This window comes from Amphiura filiformis, chromosome 8 (genome assembly GCF_039555335.1).
Source record: "Amphiura filiformis chromosome 8, Afil_fr2py, whole genome shotgun sequence".
Taxonomy (NCBI): domain Eukaryota; kingdom Metazoa; phylum Echinodermata; class Ophiuroidea; order Amphilepidida; family Amphiuridae; genus Amphiura; species Amphiura filiformis.
Genome location: NC_092635.1, coordinates 5,717,425 through 5,734,529, shown reverse-complemented (window position 1 = coordinate 5,734,529; position 17,105 = coordinate 5,717,425). Strand labels below are relative to the sequence as shown.

General features: G+C 36.2%; 1 protein-coding gene across 1 annotated transcript in view; it reads left to right on the top strand.

The window, feature by feature from the left end:
* Window positions 1–17,105, top strand: part of LOC140158435 (E3 ubiquitin-protein ligase NEDD4-like) — a 66,116-nt gene that overhangs the window by 454 nt on the left and 48,557 nt on the right. The window contains exons 2-4 of the mRNA XM_072181525.1: window positions 10,359–10,443; window positions 14,131–14,215; window positions 16,760–16,798. Coding sequence (XP_072037626.1) covers window positions 10,359–10,443; window positions 14,131–14,215; window positions 16,760–16,798 — 209 coding nt within the window. The remainder of the gene's footprint in view (window positions 1–10,358; window positions 10,444–14,130; window positions 14,216–16,759; window positions 16,799–17,105) is intronic.

The following is a 17,105-nucleotide window of genomic DNA, read 5'->3' as shown; positions in this document are numbered from 1 at the left end:
CGGGTATAATCTTCCTTCCATGAGCAACCACTGTGCATGATTGACGGGCTATTCCATTGCTCGTAATAGGGTAGTGTATTTTAGCGGGCAATGCTGGATGGTGCACGCGCGCGTGCACGATGTGCAAGGTAGACTTTCGCTAAGACTTGGCATGTGGTTGTTGGTGTAGGGGTGTGGGGGTGTGTGTGTGGGGGAGGGGGGCGTGTTGTCCGAGATGTTAGGAATTATTTAATAATAGTTATTAATATTGGATTTAAGGCATCATATACGATTTTATACTATTTTAGATTTTCAATTAATAACAAAATAATAAAATAGCATTTAAAAATTATATTAATAGGCCTATTTATTATCGCACACCATGGTAACATTTAAAAAAATGGCACACTTTCCGATAAAAATTTGGGAAACAAATTAATTTTTTTTTTAAATAAATAAAAACAATCTTTCCAGGCCTGTGAAATCTCCGCTACAGAGCGGAAATCCGCTTTTTTCATTTTTCTGACCGATTTCAATTTCCGCTTTTCAAAAATCAATAGTGTGTCTGACACACTCTGTGTACTTCTGATAGCATTACATGTGTGTCGCAATAAAAACGACTGGGAAATGAGATTAACGATGCTTGAAAGGTCATGAACCCAGCCCATAACCGGGTCATGAAATGCAGTTCATATATAACATCATCGCGATATTCTTTGATCCCTCGTTCTTACTCATTGTGTAATATGTTTGTTTGGGAACTGCGCCCATCGGAACGAGTTAAAAATGTCGTCGTGGTACCTGTGGGGAAATACGAAATATGTGATTGTCCGTAAGCGATTTTCAATCCGAACCATCCATCGGAAGTTTCACATTTGATTTCATAAAAATCATATGGAATAAAGAGAAGATACATCATGGCTACCATAAAATGTAATATTGTCGAGCGACACTCGCATTTAGGCCATGAAATGGAAGCTTATAATCTTCAATTTATTGCTGGTGAAATATGCGCGGAATAGCATTGAATTTGTACTGTAGTTTGGTAGGTAAATTTTCTGATTTTTTCGAAACCCACTGGTTGGTAAATTTTCCGCTTTTTCTTTTAAAGCCATTTCACAGGTCTGTCTTTCTTAAACCAAATTTTCATGAAATTGAGGGCCATCAATAAACCAAAATGCACCCGAATCTGTCGCACATCCCGTAGTAGGCCTACCCCCGTTGCCCTAAACTAGGCGTGTAATATAACCGCCACAAGTATTATTTTTTTTACCTGTAGGCAAGCTCACCCCTACAGTCGCAATAGTTCTAGCCCAGATAGCTTTTTACTCACGCGTATATTTCATCAACTGATGGCGCTATAAGGTTTACCACGGAAGCTGTTTGGTTTACCGTGGAAGAAGATTATACCCTATATGAATAACTGTGCGTACCCAAGTTGGCTCTCATGTATACATCGAACAACTGAATACAAGCACAACGTGTGGACCAATATATTTTTGTAAACATTTTAGGCCTATAACAAAATGTATATTTCGTACAAATTGATTGTAGTGACGCAGTGTTCGAATTATATCTATACTAATAAAATAATAAGCGGTCTCTGTCTATCTGTGTATCTGTGTATCTATCTATCTGTCTGTCTGTCCGGCTATGCGTTTCGCCGCACTTCAACGCATCATGCTGAAATTTTGGACCTTCTTTTTTGGTGGATTGGTAAAACTGGTGATACACATGATGAAGAAAAAACAACAAGCTCTGCCATTGCTTTTGTTTATATTTTACGGGGGGCCAAGTGAGTCATTCCAGCCCAGTTCAATAATTTTGGCACCATACCTCTTAGATTTTGCTCAAATTTGGTATAAAGGTGCATTCAAGTTTTACTTAGATAAGTCCGAAAGGAAAAATTCTAATTCACTTGCGTTTTCTACTTCTGGCTCGTCAAAGATCGTCCGTCAAGGCCAAAAATGGGGTTTTCTATGTTAAAGAAAATGCAAAGGCACTTTGAATGTGCTATATCTGCTTACATCTACAGCCTATGACCTTCTTTTTTGGTGGATTGGTAAAACTGGTGATACACATGATGAAGAAAAAACAACAAGCTCTGTCATTGCTTTTGTTTATATTTTACGGGGGGCCAAACTTGGCCCCCTGAAAAGTCTCAAAGTTTGACATGTCATTTTTAGAGGCCCAGGGTGATTAAATAAAGACCAATATTTAGAGAATAAATGATAGGATTTTGTCTTTTGCCTATACAATATCGTGTCATAATGGATGGGGTGGCCAATATTTTGAGTAGTGGATGCCGGCGCAGCCGGTATCCACTACTCTATTTATATGATCAACATACAACACAAAAATGCTACTTAGCAATACCTAGTCACCCTTTATTGTCACTAGTTGTTCAAATTGAATGGCTTTATGTTCCGAGCCATGATAAAATGGTCTAATTTCCTGTCTCTAAGCCCATTTTGAGTGTGCGATTTCATATCTAATGATGCAAGACCCTAGAAAAGTTTTTGATTCCTTAATAATATTGAGTCCCATAGATTAAGAATATCTTGTTTTAAAAAATCTACCACCTATCCCACATTGCATTTTCACCCCTTGAAAATGGTTCATTTTTGGTCAAAAATGGGCTGGAGCGATATTGGGGGGCCCCTGTCCGACTATGGGGGTTACAAAAAAGTTTCAAATGTGCCTAAATCTTGCCATGGGCAACTAAAGAATGCAACTACATCAAATATAAACTAATATTGGTCTTTATTTAATCACCCTGGGTCTCTAAAAATGACATGTCAAACTTTGAGACTTTTCAGGGGGCCAAGTTTGGCCCCCCGTAAAATATAAACAAAAGCAATGACAGAGCCTGTTGTTTTTTGTTCATCATGTGTATCAGCAGTTTTACCCATCCACCAAAAAAGAAGGTCATAGGCTGTAGATGTAAGCAGATATAGCACATTCAAAGTGCCTTTGCATTTTCTTTAACATAGAAAAGCCCCATTTTTGGCCTTGACGGACGATCTTTGTGAGCCAGAAGTAGAAAAGCATAAGTGAATTAGAATTTTTCCTTTCGGACTTATCTTAGTTAACCTTGAATGCACCATTATTTCAAATTTGAGCAAAATCTATGAGGTATGGTGCCAAAATTATTGAACTGGGCTGGAATGACTCAGGTTATATTTTGGGTTTTGGTAAAAACGTTTTTTACATTAAATGTCAGGTTATAATTAGGGCTGGTAAGAATACGCAATTGCGGTATTTGCGCCGCAATTTGCGTATTTTGGCTCCAATTGCGTTTTTTTGACATTTTTGAAAAAATCTTTTTAAAAAAATCATCTACCATCATTAAAAAAAAATTAAAAAAAAAAAAAAACTTTGGAAAAAAGTTGCAAAAATTACAAGTTTGTATCAAATGGGACCAATTTGTAACTTGTGTTCACTTCAAAATCTATCTAAGATATAGACTTGTGTACAAAACCAATGCATTTTTATATCTTCATTAGACTATGCAGTGAACACAGGTTACAAATCGGTCCCATTTGGTTACAAACTTGTAATTTTTTGGTAACTTTTTTCGAAATTTTTTAAAATCAACCACAAATGATTGCAGTACTTCACTCTAGGTCAAGGGACTCTCTAAATCCGCAAAATATTATTTTTTAAACGCAATTTTTTATTTTTTTATTCTTTTATTTTCTTTATTTATTTAATTTTTTTTTCTAATTTTGTATGGTAGCACTTGATGTTAGGTCCAGGGACTCTCCAAATCCATGAAAAAAAAAAAAAAAATCATGAAAAAAAAAAAAAAAAATCGGGTGCGTTTTTTGGCCTCCAAAATCGCGTATTCTTAGCAGGCCTTGGTTATATAAAGTTCATGAAAACTTTTTAAAACGTTTTGTATGAAAACATACTACAAAAATATTTTCAAAATGTTTAAAAATGTTATTGAAAATATTTTCTGCAAACAGGTTATCAAAAAATGTTTATGAATATTATGAAAAGGTTTTATACCCTTTATATAACCCGACATATTGTAAACGTTTTCTGGCAACCTATTCTAACCTTTTGCGAATGATGTCGAAAACGTTTTGTGTTTAATTATTTGTCATGCATATTTAAAATGAACTGTATAATTATAATCAGAGCATAGGAATAATTTTTCCTTTCTGGGAACTATTGACCAAATTTCAGAAAATTAGGAAATTTCTGCCATTTTCAACAGTGTGTTTATCACTATTAAAGGTAACCTGATCCTTGCTGGGGTATAAAAATAGCATTTTGAGGCACCAATATGAGTATTAGAGAACACAAATTGACAATTACACATGAAAATTAGAAAATAATGTGCAATTTGCCAGTCACTTCATTTATTTTCTGCCACTTAACATTTTGCAGTTCCTGCGTTACTGCCTTTTTCTATGCCCTGATTATAATTCTGAATCTACTTTAGGGGCGTGTCTACTACGGGTAGTTTTACCCCAGTTCCCGGGAAATTGTCCCATGCAGCTGTAAGTTTGGGAGTCTGAACTAAACTTGGCAACTGCAACAAATCTTTAAACATGGGTCCCGATTTGAGAATAAAAAATCCGTAAACAGTAAACATGGGTCCTGAATACTCCTGATTTGAGAAAATTTTGTCAAAAACTGTTTAATCAGCCGTTTTTAGGTAAAAAAAGATCAAACATGGGTCCAGATTTGAGAAATAAGATGGTCAAAAAGCGGTAGAATCAGCCATTTTTAGGTTAAAAATCCCTATAAATACGGGTAGAATTTACAGAGTTCCAGCGGCACACCCTGTCAAATGTCAAAATGTAATTCAGGTAAGCCCCTCCACCGTTAACTTCTTACATTATGATCAATATTACTGATGTCAGAGACTGTAGCGTCCGACTCGGGCTGTTCAAAACGGGCATCTCGTTACTATGACGAAATACGTTGGTACTAATACAAAATGTACAGAATAAAACTTAGGCTTGGAGAAGCGGTGGTTGAACCGTTGAAATGTTTCTGGCAAGATCGGGACTGAATTTTTCGGATTGAAACTATTAAATTTATTTTATATCGTGCTTCGTAAGTGATTTAATAAAAATAATGACAGATAGACAATGTATTATTCACGAATCATGAAAAACTAAAACTTTGAGCTTTAAAAGTTACCGGCCAGCCTGGCGGCACCTAGATCGCTAGTCAGGAAAGTTACCGGCCCGGCCAAAAAGTTACAGGCCAATGGCGGGCTGACCGGCCCTATTTCGAACGCTGTAGTGACGGAGGTGTGAGTACCGGTACCTCGGGCTACCAGTGCAGTAGTTCAATGCATACATGCATTTACTATTCATGGGCTCAGGAAGTCTAATTTGCTCACCAATAGCTTCACATTCAAACTAGAATCCAAAGCTGTCGAAATATATTAGAAATCGATGAAGCATAACAGTGAATCATATACCAGGGCCCAGTCTGCTCTGGGTTTGGGTACAGTGAAATACTGTGTACCGGCATTTCACTGTTACATGCTTTAGGGTTTTTTATTTTTACATGTAATAGCTGCCTTCAGGGCGGGTTAGGGTTAGGGTTATAACACTGTACTTCCACAAGGCAGCTATATTATAACATGTAAGAATAAAAACTCCTAAAGTAAAGAAACAGCAAAATACCTGGTGGGCACTGGGCACGTCATGTCAATTGACATGACGTGCCCATGTGCCTGCCCTAGCCAAATTCCTCTAGCTTTCCCCACTCTGCACAAAGGCTAGAGCTTTATTGCATTGAAAAATGTAGGGCTCTTCATTAACCCGGCAGTTACCAGAGAAGAAAGCGTAATCATGTAATAATAACCAGTAAACTACGCTAACTACTAGGGTATCTACTCAACTGTTTTTTGTATGGATTCCATAAACTATTATTATGATCCTGCAGATCATGAGAAATCATCTTATTAATTAGGTTATGAGTTAATTAATACATTTCGGTTTAATTATTTATGTGATTCAATTATCGTTAATTATTGTTTCTTAGCAAGCTTAACCATGTACTCCACACATGTGATAGTGATTAGCCCTTGCACCAAAATATTAGTGAGTAAAACCACTAAGCAGATGGTTCATTCCCCTGGCGGAGTAAACCGAATATTTGGTTCAGAGCAAACCACAGCGAACCGAATATTTGGTTCATGATTCCCCTGGCGGAGTAAACCGAATATTTGGTTCGAGGCAAACCACAGCGAACCGAATATTTGGTTTATGATTCCCCAGGCGTAGCGAACCGAATATTTGGTTCAGAGCAAACCACAGCGAACCGAATATGTGGTTCATGATTCCCCTGGCAGAGTAAACCGAATATTTGGTTCGAGGCAAACCACAGCAAACCGAATATTTGGTTTATGATTCCCCAGGCGTAGCGAACCGAATATTTGGTTCAGAGCAAACCACAGCGAACCGAATATTCGGTTCATGATTCCCCTGGCGTAGCGAACCGAATAATTGGTCCAGAGCAAACCACGGTGGACCAAATGTTTGGTTCATGATTCCCCTGATACTAACAGTGACTAATGAGCGAGTATAGAACCAAATGATTTGTTAAGTAAAGGGAAGTTTCACTGAGAGTTCTGACTGAGTACATGTAATTGACCGTGCATGTTTATGTGATGTAGACCTGAATAAATGTTCTATATACGATCGGTGAATCAAAGAAGAATCAACCTGGTATTATTTGTCTCCAAGCCATAACGGATGCACGTCTAAGAGTTTTAACATTAATTGCTACCCCTGGGTACGCAACACTATCGAGAATAACATTTCTTGATTGATTAAAAAAATTTCACATATTTTCAGTAATCAGCATCTTCTACGCAGCCAGTTTGGTTACGCTCCCTCCACACAAACATTTTGTGGAGGGAGCGGAACCAAAATGGCTGCTGTGGAGACTACTTATTTTGCGAACAACTTCCGCCGGGGGTCAAGTCTGTCAATGGAAATTCTTACTAATAACTGTTGTATGGGCAGGAAACTTGGTGGGTCAAGTCAACATTTAGAGTCAAATTTTTTGAAGGTCATTTTGGGGGTCACCCGAGGTCACCCAGGGGTCATCTGAGGTCAAATTACTAAACTCGTATGGGCATGAAACTTGGTGGGTACAGTCAACATTTAGAGTTAAATTTTCTGAAGGTCATTTCGGGGTCATCCTGGGTCACCCAGGGGTCATCTGAGGTCAAATTACTAAAAACTGTCCTATGGGCATGAAACTTGGTGGGTACAGTCAACATTTAGAGCCATATTTGGAAGGTCATTTCGGGGTCATCCAAGGTTACCCAGGAGTCATCTGAGGTCAAATTACTAAAACCTTAACTGGGCATGAAACTTGATGGGTACAGTCAACATTTAGAGTCAAATTTTTGGAAGGTCATTTCAGGTTCATCCGTGGTCACCCATTGGTCATCTGATGTCAAATTATTAAAAACTGTCACATGGGCATGAAACTAAGTGGGTACTTTCATCATTTAGAGCCAAATGTTTGGACAGTCATTGCAAGGTCATCTAAGGTCACTCAGGGGTCATCTGAGGTCAAATTATTAAAACTGTTGTATGGGCATGAAACTTGATGGGTACAGTCAACATTTAGAGCCAAATTTTTGGAAGGTCATTTCGAGTCACTAGGGGTCATCTGAGGTCAAATTAGTAAAACTGTCGGATGGGCATGAGACTTGGTGGGTACAGTCACCATCAGCCAGGTAATTGTGCCCAGCCAAGAACCACCAAAATTTAGGGGTCAATGGTCAAATTTCAATATTGGTCCAATCAAGCTCAACAGAGTAAGAATTTCAGCGTGAATCAGAGAATCGATTCTTGCAAAGATTCTCGTAAACAGATTTGCGTGAATCAAAGTTGATTCCCGCAAACGTTTGTAGCTTACACAGAAGTTGATTTACGAGAATCAAATGATTCACACAAATTTATTCTGCAAGAATCAAGATTGATTGCATCACACTCCTTGCTAAGAATTTTGGCATTGTCCCAATTGATAACATGATTTTGTTGCACTGCGTGGTCTGTTATAGCTGACTTGGATTGTTCACTCGCTGATTGTTTTCGGGTTTGCCGGGTGTAATTGGATTTGGTTTTTGACACCCTGTCCATCTCTTTCTGGTGTTCTTTTAGACGAGTCTCAAATTTTCTTCCCATTTCACCAAAATATATGAGTGGTTACAATTTGCGCATTATATCATAAACGCAGTTAGTTGTGCTAAAGAGGGTCTATTTTGTCTTTGGGATGAACCAGCATTTTTCAGGGCGTGGTGTTAGGTTTCCAAAAATTTGATAAATAGGTCCATGCATGCATTTTGTATGATAACCTATTTGTGAGTGTGACCGTACAGCTCGAATGAGCCGTAAATTCCCTAAATCGTATTCCGAGTTACAGTGTAAAATGTGCATGCAGGTCGTATTCATCGACCGCTCAAGATTGCTGGCGCGACATCTATCTCATTTTGATAGTCAAACACCAAGCAATAATCCTATTATTGAAGGGGATAATAAACTTCTACCTTAGATGGCAATAGAATTTTTAATAGCTGTGGTCTTTGTTTGCTTTGGCTAAATCCTGTCAAGTGGTGGGTTACCAGGCATTGTATTTTGTATAACCAACAATTAACAAGAGAGAAATTTCCTGAACCTCGTTGACTTGGGGATGATTTGATATGACCGCCAATTATGACTGTTTGATATTTATTGCCAGCAATGTGGAAAAAGAGACACACATACAGCTGTAGAAACGAAAAAATCTACCATTTTGTTGAAGGAGAAAAGTTCAACAAACCGTAACCCCGCTACTGGATATCGTTTGAAGTCAAATAATATACCATTTTAAAGCTTATGATGTATATTTTCTAAACACAAAATAAAACAATTTTTACCGGGGGACGAATTTACGGCTCATTCACCGTGACAGGTCACATTTATCAAATTTCTACCCTGCAATAAAAAAAGCTGTTGCATGTAAGAAAAAAAATCTTACCCAGAAGAAAAACCTTTTCCACTTAAATGTATTTTTTTTTTGTATTTTCAGAATTTTAGAAATTTGTTTAAATTTCCAAAATTATGTGAAAGGTTTCTCTTTTATTTTGTTAGCAATAAAAATAACAATTTCGATGAAATGAGGCAAAATAAAGGAATTAAAACAATAAACACATTCATGCATTTAAAAACATTAAATGTAGGTCTGATTTTCTGTCTACCCTAATTCCCTTTTAGGGGTACTGTAAGAGCAAAGGTTTGGGGTTAAGTTAAAGGTTAGTTGGGCTTGGGTGGTTTGAATACATGCAGTAAGGTTTGGGGTGGGTTTTGTTTAAGGTAGGAAAAACATTTAAAAAAACTTAAAATTAAAAAAAAAAATTCAAATTTTTTTTCTGGGACTTCCAATTTTTTTCTGGGAGCAGCGGCGCGGCTGCATTACTGCGGATTTCGCGGGCCTGGTGTGTGTGTGGGGGTTCATACTTTAGCAGGAGTGACCCCATTTTGGCCCTTGAGTTTCCGCCTGAAAAGATGAGGCCTGAAATTACATACATTGTACATTGTGTGTGTGTGGGTGGGTGGGGGTGGGGGTGGGGGGGGGTGTGTAGGTATGGTTCAAAGTACATGTTGCACTTCATCTTGTATTACTTTACTAGCTACTTTTACACACATGAAAATTTTATTTTCTGAAGTAGAAAGATACTCAGATTGTCATCAAAATAATGTTCATTTTATAAAAAAGACTGTAAATTGAATGAAAGTCGGTAATCAATTTCAGGGTGATACCAGGAAGTGATTCAAGATATATTGCCACACATCTTCAGCAACAGCTATTAGTGACATATCATCATGTGACTAACTCATTAGCTTGACATTTATCATTCCCAGTGTGTTACTTCAAATACAAATGTTTTACATATGGGTAATAGGCAATAGGTTTCTTGCCATTACAATAATAAAGCTGACTTAATCTATGCATAACTACTTCATGTACCTTCAGGAGGCTTTTTTAAAATATAAATTATAATGCTAGTATTCTGATTGTGGTATTAATATGCATCGCAAGGTCATAATTGGTCCAAATCATTATTATTTTTTAAGATACATTTATATTGTGTATTTTATCAGTGTTGGTTGGTAATACTCTATTCAAGTGAGAAATACAGGGTGTCCCAAAAGTCTCAACACAATCTAGAATGTTTATAACTCTAGTATTCAGCAACCAACAGGAAACATGAGGTGTCTTTGCATAGAAAAAATATTGTACTTGTTATTTTGATACCAATTTAACTACTTGTATGTTCTGGTACATGAATGATAAATATTTGATAAGATAAATCTAATATGTGTTTTTCACTTATATGTGTTTTACAGGGGAGGCCCCAGGAATTACCAGGATACTTAAAGTAAGAGTATTAGAAGGTGTGTCTTTGGCAAAGAAGGATATTTTTGGTGCAAGGTAAGTTCATGTATCTATCTGTTGTAGTGTTTGCACACCCCACACACATACGACCCACACATACCCTGCACACACCCACATATATGGTCTTTTGTCAAAAGTTGGTACCCCTTTCGGTAACACATGGAAAATTTTGAAAATTACAATGGCTTTCATCTTGCAGCTAAGTAACATCTTACTTGATGAGGCTTGTTTTCCTGAGCATTTTGACACCTTTTTAATGAAAATTGGCCAAGAAATGAGCTCGTGCTGGCCAAAATACCATTTTCAGGAAGGGGGGGGGGGGGTCTCAAAAATATATATTTGTAATAAAATGATGTATAATTTCTTATTTTAAAGCTGTTTGTTTCATTTTGGTGTCTATTTATATGTATTTGGGGTCTGTTAAGGGATCCAAAATGAGCGTTTATTACGTTTTCGACAGTATTTTTGTGGGACATGAGAGCACCTCAGACCTATCGAATTGCATTCTGAATCTGAAGCATGTCTTTCTGATATCAAATAATTTTCATTTTTTTAAATCACAATATAATACAAATTTTATGACAAATTATAAAAATTTGATATTTTTCAAATTTTTGATATATAACAGTCCTCGAAGTACATTGTAAATTATATAAATCTAATGATATATTCTTAAAGTGTATGTAGCAGGGAGGAAAATCCGACGGTCAATTGAAAATTTTGACCTTTCATATTGAAGATATGGATTTTTTCCCAAAAAGACCTAATTTTTTTTGGTGTTTTGGGAAAAAAATCCATATCTTCAATCTGAAAAGGTCAAAATTTTCAATTGATCGTCGGCTTTTCATCCCACCTACATACACTTTAAGTATAAATCATCAGATTTATAAAGTTTACTTCAAGTACTGTTAAATATCAAAAATATCAATTTTAATCATTTGCCATAAAATGTGTATTAAATTGCTAATTTCAAAAATCAAAATTATTTGATATCAGAATGACATTCTTCGTATTCAGAATGCAATTCGATATGTCTGATGTGCTCTAATGTCCCAAAATAAATACTGTCCAAACGTTCATACCCCAGCCCTTAATCCAGAAATTGTGTTTTCATGACACATGGACCTTCCTGTTTCTTTAAAATAAACTTTTAAAGTGTGAAAATGGCTCCCTAGCCACCCCCTCAATCACCAATTTATGAATTAATTAATCATAATTAAGACTGAAATAATTTTAACCTATTTTATTTGTTGGTATGGAAAGAGTATTAATTACACTTTGAAATGACACCAGATTTATCACTGTATGACAAGTATTATGGAAAATGTGGCATCATAAACACCACTGAAAGCAGAAAAGTGTTACTCCCCCTCCAAATTAGGTGTCCCAACTCATGGCGCATGACCATATGTGGAACCACCAGCAAATGCGGACAATGCCTGAAAGCAGGTGTGTCAAACACCTATTGGCTCTGTATTATTCATCAGGGTAGGTTTGATTTCCAGCTTTTTTTGTACATTTGCCCTGTACAAAAGTATAGGATATTCCCAAATTACAGAGCTTTTTGCTAGCTGTTTTGATGCTTTGTCATCTTGTCAAAATTATGTGTGGTGACTCACACTCCTGGTTTTAAAAAAAGAACTATCTTTGGTTCAATGCATAGGTGCTACGTGAATGTTGTAGTGCAATGGCGATATTCAAAAATTGTTTTTATCTATTGCTATGGTAGTTATTCCTGTTATAACATCACTTCTATGGCGAATATTGCTGTTAAGTTAGCTAAATGGTGGTTCTGTCTTCCCTTAGAATCCCAAATGCTTCCCTACAATGTAGATAGTTAGGTGTCCAAACCAAACTGAAATGATTTTGTAAACCAGCTCTCTTGATCTTTGTATGCATAACCTAGTATGACAACTAGTCACTATTCCTCAGGCAGGGAAGAATTACTGACCCCAATTCTTCCCTGTTTTATGCTATAATCATTCCCTGATTTCCTTCAAAATCATTATTGGATGGAGATAAAAAGCCAAAGGACTGACTACATGTATGGTAATGACATGTACCCATTATATTTCTTCCCTTAATGACACTTGATGAATGTATACGCTGAAGAGCGTCCAGCCAAAGCATAAATGTCCATCTATTTCATTCCAAAAATAGCATCATCTTCACATTTTATAATACATGCTCAGTTATAGACTCTTTGTTTCCCCAAAGTCATTTTATTTTAATCGTCCTTGAATCCCTTTGAAACTTCTTCTTTTTTTTTCCTCTATTTTTCTCTTTTTTAAAACACAAATTTCTTTCCCAAATCATGTAAATGTTAATTAAAATTATGCCCTCTCCTTTTATATATGTTCCTACTGAAGTTGACACTTTTTACTACCAAACAACATACACATGTTTGAATTTTATTTGCTTTACCGCAGACCCTTCTAGCTTTATTTCAGTCAAACACAGACTGAATTTGTGTGCAAACTGCAGACATCTGTTTATAATGACAATGTGTTTTTATGCTGCTATTCGGGATTGCAGTTGCAGTGTGTCCGCAGTTATTTGGTTATATTTTCTCAGTATGTTTCCCCAAGTCATTGACAGTATTCCAAATTTGAAATAAGAAATATTTCCCTAGACCTAACTGTAGTTTTTCAAGCATATCAAGAATATATTTGAAAATCTAAAATTGTACTTTTTCTCTTTCTTGTATAGTGTGTACTTTTTTGTTTGCATTTCCATGTAGTGTACATTTTTTTACTAAGTCCATCCCTTTAGAAACAACAAAAAAAGGAATATGACCTGTACTAACTTGATTTTTTGGGCCGTTACGCCAATCAAACAACTAGGATTAAGTACTAATTCACCATACTGACCTAATAATGAATTAGTAGATCGAAAGTGTCAATGAAACAGAGACCACTAAACTTGGCATCATTATTATAATTGGTCACAGAAGCATTATTATTTGTATGTTACTAATTGATAATGATAACCTGTCATAATTAAAAACAATTTGATAATGAAGAAGAAACATATTACTGATTTACCACAAACCCACAACATTTTACACTTATTCACACGTTTTGATGAATAAGGCAGACATGATGTTTTACATGTTTCAAAAAAATCAATGAATTATAGGTTAATGAATGTGTATTACTTGTTGGGAGATAAATTAGACAAAATAATGGACACGCGCTGATGTTGATGCGTCTATTGCACGAGCCCTGAAGGGGGACTGCATTAGACGCATCAACATCAGCGCAAGTGCATTATTTTGTCTAATTTCTCGAGCGAGATAAAACACGAGAAGAAAAAACACATGATTTTTGCTGTTTTTTTTAAACAAAATTATCACTAAAAATATTGGAAAACAGAACCAAATATAAATGCATCGACGCGAACGCGTGTGCAAGCACTACGTGTAGTACGGGGAGTGCACAATATACACAATCAATGCATGGTTTGGATTTTTCTAACGATTGCTCTGATTGGTTCGCGCTATCTTAGAGTGTATGAAACTATCACATTGTGCAGTCACTTGTTTTGCTTTCATGTATGTGGCAAGTCTGGGCAATATTACATTTGATCAAGGGATTTCAAAGTTACTGCATGTACACTTGCAGAGGACAGTATATTGTATTTATTTATTTATTTATTTATTTATTGATATATGTTGATTGATTAATTTGATTGATTGATTGATTGCATTGTTTCCCCTCCCAGTGATCCATATGTGAAGATCCGACTATTTCGAGGAGATAGAGACACAGGGGAGATAGCAACAGTACAAACAAAGACAATTAAAAAGGTAAATCTTTATATCAACTGTTGTGATATGAATCTTAGGGATTCATTCACCGCGCGTACTCATACCCAATCAGGACCTAATCACTCACTCAGCCAATAACCCAACGCGCCGTGAATGAATCCCTAAGATTCATGTCACAACATCAACCATCTCTGTATAGAATTAAAAAAGTAGTAAACCATATGAAAAAATGGTAGTTGGTATGTATTTGGGTAACACGAATGTTTGAATTTTAGATGGGGTACATTTAGGGATTCAATCATGTTTCACCGTTGTTCATCACCGTTTAACAACGATGCGGCCGCGTCGTCTGCGTGGTTTACTTCGGCGAGGGCAGCTTTAGCTGCCCGTAAGTAAGTAAACCACGCAGACGCTGCCGGACGCGAGTTGTTAAACGGTGATGAACAACGATGAAACATGATTGAATCCTTTCAACAACGAAAAGAAGCTAAAGATCGTATAATTCACGATTATTTTACGAGGAAATGTCAGTTAATATCATTGTCACTAAGTCTTACAAAAACTTGATGATTTCTCTGTTAATATCAGCAATAAAACTACAGAATAAACGGCAAAGTTTAGCCGCTACCTGAAAAATACTGAATTCAACTTGTAAGCTTGCATACGCACAAAGGTTCCAGGCATGGCGAATTTTACTGGCGCTCTCAGTAACGCTGTAGCCTCACTCTGCGTTCAGCGTATACGCTACAGTAAAAGTGTGGATTCATCACGGTTTAACAACGGTTGGCTCCTGTCCAAAGGTATAGGAGGAGTTGTTGAAAATAGTATAGACCAGAGGAGGGTTTGAGCCTGTGCATCCAGCTTTTGGTGGTAGCCTTTTGTATGTAAAGTATTAAATACAACAACAATGAGAATTACACTTGAGATCAAATTAAATTGCATAGTATGTAATCAATAAAAAGATTGGCCTGCCATATCTTACAACATTAATGCAGGGATTGGATTATGAAATAACATAAATGTGGTGATTTCTTGTTTATCTGTTCTTTGTGTATTGACCAAAACAAAATCATTTGTTCAAAATAGGCTTATTGAGTATACAAATTTACTTATATCAGGGACTTATATCAGTCCTAAATGTAATGGGGTTTTAATATAAATAACACCCTTTTTTTCAGATGCCAAAACATGTAGGGAGGGGCTGAGGCCTTTAAGGTTAAATACAATTGATTTTCAAGGTATGATTCCACGGACAAACCGCGGCTCGTGAGTCATCCTATATGTTACAGGGATAGGGAGGGGGCGACCATGATAGGACCATATGGGCTGATGGGGGGGGTTGATTGTGGGCAGCCGTTTTCAGCAATTTTCCTTTCACCGGATTTTCTAAATTTTCAATTTTTAAAATTATCCTGGATGATATCTGTCGTGAAATAAATCAATGCTTCTATAGGCTATAATAGGCCCAGTAGGCCTATTTATACCCTGATTATGCAATATATAGGCCTACAACAATAACTACAACAACAAGAACAAAACCAACAACCAATATTTTGTTAATCTATTTTGTAAAACAATATTCATAGGCCGCGCCTATTAGACTAGTATAGCCTAAATTCCTGAATTATATAATGAAAAAAAAAGCGGCAAAAACAATCAATCGAACGAAACGAACAAGAAAAGAAACGAACAAGAAAAAAGAAAAAAGTGAGAGAAAAATAAAATAAAATAAATGGAATGGACCACATAGGGACTCGAACACGTACCAAAGTTTTCCAGCTCAAAACTATATTATCATATAGTCGTGAGTCCGGTGCGCTAACCGATTGAGCCACTGAAGGACATATGAAATTGATTGATCTCAAACTGACTATTTAATTATGGAATAGTGCATAACAGGCTCTTATGATAAACAAGCTCATTACCGCTGTAAATGTCGGAGGTATCGATGGCGAAAAACCTCGTTTTTTGCAAAGGTAGCTTAAATTTGGAGTGAAATTCAAATGGTAAAGTAAGCGACAGACATTTGAGAAATAATGTAGGCAGTTAGAAATCAAAATTAACGTTCCACAATCCAGATATCGATAATGTAACATAACAGTGTTTTGTGGTACAAGATTCTCGAAAATTGTTCCCCAAAACGGGCTAATAAAATTTAATCGGTACTGTATTTGGTTCTTCCCCATGGCAACATTATTTCTTTGGTCAATTTGTAGTACAATACAAAAAAGGAGAAAACAATCACTCGGCGTGGTTTTATACGGAGCGAACATTTGAAAAAAAAACTGCATGGAACGCGTTTTTGATCTTGTGAACATGGTGCGTAAAAATTTAATTTAAATTTTTAAAAACGAAAGATTTTCAAACGGATTCTAAAAATTTGTATAAACACACAAAAATAATGTAAAGATACATCCATGCACCAACATTGGACTCACTGCGATATTTGATTGCTGAGAAAACGCGGTTTTAGAGAACAACTTTATACGTCTTTTATACGTTTTTTATACGTTTCTTTGTGTAACCTTAATCAGGTCACCCACCTTTAATGTATATAATGTATATATTTTTCATCTATTTCAGTCACTGAATCCAAAATGGCATGAAGATTTCTTATTTCGGGTGAGTATTCTCTATTTGTCTTTAGTGTAAAAGACCAGTGTTCTTACCAGGATATATGATAAGACAAAACAAACATCGTCAGATTGCATTTACGGCAAATAAATTATATATTATATATTCTTTTGGTGCTTCTATTAAAACCTTTAAACAGTTTGTAATATTCAGCACCCATTTTGCTGAGAGCAATCATTTCATGTGGAAGAAGTGCAGTAAATAAATAACAGCGATTTTGAGCAGCCAGTAGTTGTGCGTTCAAATGGTGTGTTAAATTCTTCTGTTGCTTCTCAGCTATATACTTCACTAGTAT